This window comes from Gossypium raimondii, chromosome 2 (genome assembly GCF_025698545.1).
Source record: "Gossypium raimondii isolate GPD5lz chromosome 2, ASM2569854v1, whole genome shotgun sequence".
NCBI classification, from domain to species: domain Eukaryota; kingdom Viridiplantae; phylum Streptophyta; class Magnoliopsida; order Malvales; family Malvaceae; genus Gossypium; species Gossypium raimondii.
The window spans coordinates 26641561-26648951 of NC_068566.1; the positions used below are offsets into that span (position 1 = coordinate 26641561).

Sequence of the window (7391 nt, forward strand, 5' to 3'; positions counted from 1 at the left end):
GGCAAGGTATTATAGACGTTTTGTTGAGGGGTTTTCGTTGATTGCTGTACCTCTGACTAAACCATTGCATAAAAGGGTACCGTGTGTCTTGACTGGTAAGCAACAATAGGGTTTTGAGAAACTTAAGAAGATTCTGATGAAGGCCCCTGTCTTAATACAACCAGAGTCTGGGAAAGAATTCATTGTTTACAGCGATTCATCACATGTTGGTTTGGGATGTGTATTGATGTAAGAGGGTAAGGTGGTAGCTTACGCATCTCGTCAGCTTAAAACTCATGAGGCGAATTATCCGACGCATGACTTGAAGTTGGCCGCAGTGGTATTCGTACTGAAAATCTGGAGGCATTACTTGTTTGGTTAGAAGTGTATCATTTACACTGATCACAAGAGCCTTAAGTACCTCCTCACTCAGAAGGAGCTGAATCTTAGGCAGCGTAGATGGATTGAGCTACTTGAAGACTATGACTGTACTATTGAATACCACCCTGGTAAGGCTAATGTGGTAGCTGACGCACTGAGCCGTAGAGCTATGACTGACCTGAGAGTGATGTTTGTTTGCCTCAGTTTATTTGATGATGGTAGTCTGTTGGCCCAACTTCAAGTTAAATTGACATGGGTAGAGCAGATTAAGGGTAAGCAGATAGAGGATGAGTCGTTGGGACTTTGTTTTCGACAGGTTGAGAGTGGGAATACCAAAGATTTTGGAATGAATAGGGAAGGGGTGCTCTATTTCTGTGGGAGAATCTGTGTACCGAAAGATGCTGAATTGAGGCTGTTTGTACTACGAGAGGCACATAGTAACCCTTATGCTATGCATCTTGGCAGAAATAAGATGTATCACGACCTTCGTGAGTTATACTGGTGGTCAGGTCTTAAGCGAGAGGTTACCGAAATTGTGGCTAATTGTCTGACATGTCAGCAGGTTAAGGCTGAGCATCAGTTATCTTTGGGTTTGTTGCAGCCAGTCAAGATTCCGCCTTGGAAGTGGGAGAGAGTGACTATGGATGTCGTTAGTGGGTTACCCCTCACACCTATTAAGAAGGATTCTGTATAGGTTATCGTGGATCGATTAACCAAGTCCACCAACTACATACCGGTTCATACTGACTACTCTCTACAGAAGCTGGCTAAGCTGTATGTGTCTGAGATAGTGGGATTGCATGGGGTATCGATTTCCATAATACCAGATAGAGATCCTCGCTTCACGTCTCAGTTCTAGAAGAAGTTACATGAGGCTTTGGGTACTAGACTAGACTTTAGTACTGCGTTACAACCCTAGACAGATGGTCAATCGAAAGGGTGATTCAAATACTGGAAGATATGTTAAGGTGTTGTGTAATTGATTTTCGAGGCTCTTGGGAAGACTATTTGCCTTTGGTAGAGTTTGTTTACAACAATAGCTATCAGTCTAGCATACAGATGGCACCTTACAAGGCATTATATGGTCGTAGGTGTCGTACTCCTTCGTGTTGGACTGATTTGGGTGAGCGGCATATTTTGGGCCCTGAATTGGTTTCTGATATCGAGGATAAAGTTAGATTAATTCAGGATCAGCTGAAGGCGGCATCTGACAGACAGAAGTCGTACGTGGATTTGAAGCGCAAGGAGATTGAGTATTTTGTGGGGGACTTCGTCTTTCTTAAGGTCTCGCCATGGAAGAAGGTACTAAGATTTGGATGGAAGGGCAAGTTGAGCCCTAGGTTTATTGGGACGTATCGCATACTAAAACGTGTGGGGACGATTGCCTACCAACTTGAGTTACCTCCAGAGTTGGATCGGATTCATGATGTGTTTCACGTCTCTATGCTGAGGCGTTATCACTCTGATCCCACACATGTGATTTCGACTGAGTAGATTGATGTTAGACCAGACTTAACTTTTGATGAAGAACCGGTTCAGATTTTAGATCGTGATGTGAAAATTCTGAGGAAGAAATCTATTCCACTAGTTAAGGTGCTTTGGCGCAATCATAGCTCAGAAAAAGCCACGTGGAACCTGAAGAGGCAATGCGACAATAGTACCCTCATCTGTTTTGATCAGGTAAATTTCGAGGCCGAAATTTTCTTTTAGGGGGTAGAGTTGTAACGCCCCAAAAATCCATTATATATCTAATTTCGTATGTTTGTGACATAAATACATGTCTGCTTCAGTGGTTAAGTGTTCTGGGAAGTGTCTAAGAGGTCCCAAGTTCTAGCCTTAGATTGGGCAAATTTTTTTTTAATTGAATAAACCCCTATCTTTAGCCAGTAGGCTTATAAATAAATGTTAGTGAAATATGTCAGAATGAACCTGCTGGTCTGGTGGATAAGTAGAGTGGAAAGTACTGAAGGTTTTGAGTTCGAGTCTTGGTGTGTGTGAGGGAGTGTTTTATTTTATTGCTTGTGTCCGGTAGATATTTTGGTCCAGCCAAAATTTTGAAGTGTTTGAGTGAAGGTTGGTTTCGGTTGTTGAGAGAATTACGGTGGGTTGGTAATGAGGATTTTGAGGAGAAGTTTTAGGGATATGATGAGAGTTGGTGCTGAATTTGAATACTTTTTATTTTATTTTATTTTATTTTTGCTTTTCTTCTCTCAATATTTCTGCTTGGGAAGTGCTTTCTCTCTATTTTTCTTAGTCTTGTTTTTTTTGGCGAATTATTTGCTCCCTAAACTCCTCCCTTTGCCGCCGTTGCTTTCCCTAAGATCACTCTTGTGCTGTCGATTTTATATTTCCTGTCCTTACCGATTCGTTTTCTTTCGTTGGTTTACTTACCTTAGTTTCTCTCTTTTCCTTAAAACCTTTGCTGAATTCTTGTACTTTCTTCACTCTTAATTTGTGGTTTCTTTCTGAAAAGGGAAAATTGGCGTTGGTTCTTCTCTGCTTCCCTTAGCCGAATACTTGACTCCCCCTCTTTCTCCCTTTTCTGTCGACCTTTCCTTTAAGTTGATATTCCGGTTCAACGTGGGATGCATTCAGTTGGTAAGTCTTTTGGTAAGGGGGAGACATTATGCCTTAAATGTTTTGGAGAAGTTTTATTTACTAACTTGTTAAGTTCCTAACACTTTGTGGTGTCGAATTGTGTTTGGCAGCATCAAATCGCAACGAACTTGGTCTACCTTCGGAATCGTAGGATACATCTTTTGGAGCGGTAAGGGTAAGCAACATAATTGAAGTTCAATTATTGATGTTTGACATGGAATTGTTATTGTTTAGGTGTTTTTTTGTCTCGGAAGCGTGTGCGTACCAAAAACCGTACCAGGTGTGTAAACACTGCCCAAACGTAAACCGGCAAAAGCCAAAAAATATGACAATTGACGTTACACGAGCGTCCGCTCGCTCGTGTGGTAATTCGAATGCATAAAATATAGGCGTTAGACTGTTGAGGCCACCATGAGCGAATCGTGGTCTTTGGCCGTTTTGGGCCATGTTGGGCCGAAATGGGCCGTGTGGGTCCAATGGGCTTGTGGGCCCCACACAGGTAAACCACACGAGCGTGTGGAGAAAATTGGGCCAAACTATGTAATTTCATGACCGAGTCCAATTCTGGGCTATGTGGGCCACGAGTGTGTGGGCCCACATGGGCCCGCATTATGGGCCTTGGGCCCAATTTCACTGTTTGACTGTTAAGGTTGCACTGATCGCCCGAGACGATTGTGGACCTACTGATGGGTCAGTAAGTAGACCTAGACTCCCAAACTGATATAAAATTGCTGTTATGCCCCCTCGTGGTAAAATAACTGTTATGGCCCTATGTTAATGTTATGTATGACTGTATATAAACATGCCACGATATATATATGTTGCATACATGTATGATATGTTGCATGGGAATGGGATTATTATTGGAGGAAGTGTACTGTAGTGGCAGCTCTACTGCATATACTGTTTAGTTCCGCAACCGGTGCTAATTTTGGAATGTAGGGATGGGTGGGTGATATTATCCCCACATGGAGTGTTGGACTGGACGGGGTGGAGTGTAGAGGCTGATTGGGTAGGATTTCTGATTGCATGTCTGAACTATTACTGTCACTGTAATGGGCAAAGGCCCGACTAAACTGAACTGTTATTGAATTGGGCTTAAGCCAAGACTGTAAATGCATTGGCTATTTGCTTATATGGGGTTACATACTGAGTTTTCGTAAACTCACCCATCTATTTATCTTACAAGTAATCCCCAATCTTAGGGACCAATGTTACGAGGGACTCGGAGGTGGCCACACAACCGCACCTGCTTTTATATTTGACTTTTTATTTATAAGAAATTTATTTTGGGTATTTGTTCTGTAATAAGGCCTCTTTAAATTTTTTCTTTAAAACTTTTTAATTTTGGGATTTTACTTATTTTAATTCATATCTGATAGAAGTAGGACACGGATTTTCAAAAGATGTATGTTTTTTTTTTAAAAACACCACGTTTTTGTACCATAAAATAAAAGCTTCTTCATCAAACAAGGTTTTAATTACAGTAACAAACTAATATGATCAAGAAACTGCTAAAGACAACTTGAGTTTCAATAAACGAGAATTAATATAGAGCGGGTTTATCATTGAAACTATGTTTTTGAAAAACACTTCAATGTGATATCGCCAGATTCAGCCATAACGTCTAGGTCGCATTTGGGGTGTTACAATTCCATTGCTTACACTGTTTCTTCTATGTAAAAATTACTTTTTCATAGTTATTTTAACTTTCATTTAACATACACAATCATTATGCTTTTGATTACTATTGATTTAGTCCTTAAAACTCACATATCTTTAACATATAGTTTTATCATAACTTATCTTATTTCAATTATATACATTTCATAACTTTACAATTTAGTCCCTAGCATCATGAGAAATCATTATTTAATGTAATTTCATTTTAATATCACCTTGTAATTTATCCTCTAACACATAACACCTCATTTAAAATCTTCATTATAATACTTTATTTAAGTTATAAACTTTTGTACACTTTATAATTTAGTCACCATTATCATAAATGCAAGTTAACTTGGTAACTTTATCACACCATCACTTTTGATGTAATCATTATTTCATCACACTTTAGTTATCTTCTCTTGTTAACATTCATTTGCACATAACTTATTTTATTTACTTTACAATTTAGTCCTTTTCTACTCCTTCAATGCACTAATTAATTTTCATACATAATAGTTGCATATTCATAATTAATTCAACTATTTAACATTCTCTACGTTTAGATTAAAATTAAATAAAGTTTTTGAAGTACATACCTTGTCTCTTTAATCTCTTCACTTTCTCAACTTTCTTCACTTCTAACTCCAATTTCTTGCTTCCAAGGAGGTATTCTAACTCTCTAATATCCTTACTCCACTTCTCCTTTTGGGAGAAAAAGTGGGGTTTCATGGTAAAAGACCACATTGTTAAAAACTGAAAACCCGATTCATCTATTCATAGCCAACGTGAGAAGCAATGGATGGATGGATAAATTTCTACATTTTGCTTAAAAAATATATTATATTAATTAATTAATAAATTAAATGTTAAAATATATTATAAAATAATAAAATATTCAACCAACCAAATCTCAACACTTTTCATCCTTAATTATTATACCATATCATTATATAATTTGGGTATTGACCATTTTACCTTTCATATTTGTTAAAATCCCATCCTTTAGTTACTACTCACTTTTGATAAAATTACAATTTTAGTCCCTCTTATTTCTATACTTATTCAATTTAATCCTTGCAAGCCATTTCCATGTCATAAAAATTGGGTTATTTTCATTCTTGGTCCTTTAACTTACTCATTTTTACACTTTAACCCTCAAATTTTGAATATTACACTTAAGCCATAAGCTTTTAATATATTTACAATTTAGTCCTTGCTTTAAATTAATGTATAACAACATACTTCTTAATTCAAAATTTTTTGTTAGTATCACTCAACCTTTCTTTTATCATCTTTATATCATTTTCTCACTTTCTTGGAAAAATCAATTATACACCATTTAATTTAATAATACGTTTATATTATATTGATTTTAGGGGTTGTATAAGAATAAATCTTTTGCTTATTTCATATTTGACATGTAGGTTATGGATATGATTTATTAATTATGTAATTATTTATCTAAAATTGAGTGTTTATTCAAGGGTGATTAGTATATTAGGGAGTGACGCCCCTAGTAGAATATCGAGAGGGTATCCTGTAGAGTATAATTAGTGCCAAGTGGTGAGATCAAGAGGGTATCCGTATGACTAGGAAGAGACCGAAATGGTGACTTAGGTGGTATTCCTTAGTGAAGATGAGACTGAGAGGGTATTCTTAGCTAAGGGTGGTAAATAACTCAATCGAGGGTAACTAGCGACTTAATTGATAATTAGTGATTTAATTGGAAATAGGTCGGGAACTCGCATTGTTGACACTAGAAATAAGAAATTACATTAAGTTATTTTGGATTAATTAATTTAATTATATTATTTTAGGATAATTAATTTAATTAGTTTAATTAATAATTTAATTTGGATTTGCACTATTAACTTGTAAATCGATTAGATTAGTAATTATTTGCAATAATTAATTTAATAATAAATTTCTCCAATCTGCAACCCCTTGGGTACGATCGTCAGAATACTTATCGATGTTCTGTCATAACAAAAATCTATATTACAATTTGACTTGTTCGCTTGCAGATACCACACTTTATTTATATGTTTTATTTGCACGATTTTTACTCTAAATGTTCACACGTTTAAAGGAAGTCAAGTTATTGGCGCCTTTGCCGGGGATTGCGACAGTGAAAATTGTTATTAATTTAATTACTTTTTAAAATAATATTAATAGAAAGATGAACAAGTTAGATATTGTAGTAATTTTTATTTTTTTCATTATTTTTATTTTATTTTGTTCTATTTTTATCTACCTTGTTGACTAATTAATTTAATCATGGATCAGGTTGATTATGAGTTTGATGATAATAGCAGTTGGGATAAGAAATGCGAAATGTCTGCATTGTACGATGATGAAGTGTACGAGGATGGATTTTACGAAGAATGAGAGGTCGAGGAAAACCAAATATTGCTCATGATGGAGCAACAAAAAACCCCATTAGATGAGGTTGTGCATGATGTTCCTAACTTGGATCGCGAAGACCCATGTGTTGCTGCCAACCATTTTGAACTATATTGTACAAAAGCATGAGATGGGAGCAATAATGAATCATCAAGTTGGATGAACGAAGCCTCGATAACTGAATAGAGTTATGCTGAACAATACAACATGCCTGAATATTTAGTTCAAGGGGAACTAGATTTAATTATGGATGACAATATATATATGTAATTGCGTGAGCAACATAGGAATAACAAAAGATTAAGATGATCGGCTGAAGCCTCAACGAACAAATGGAATCATGATATCGGATGTGGAGAAAA

General features: G+C 36.4%; 1 protein-coding gene across 1 annotated transcript; it reads left to right on the forward strand.

The window, feature by feature from the left end:
• Positions 1 to 1419: 1419 nt before the first annotated feature.
• On the forward strand, positions 1420 to 7014 carry LOC128034059 (uncharacterized). Its single transcript, XM_052622665.1, has 3 exons — positions 1420 to 1662; positions 1855 to 2040; positions 6913 to 7014. Exons 1-3 carry the CDS (start codon positions 1420 to 1422, stop codon positions 7012 to 7014), a joined length of 531 nt encoding a protein of 176 aa, XP_052478625.1.
• Positions 7015 to 7391: the final 377 nt, after the last annotated feature.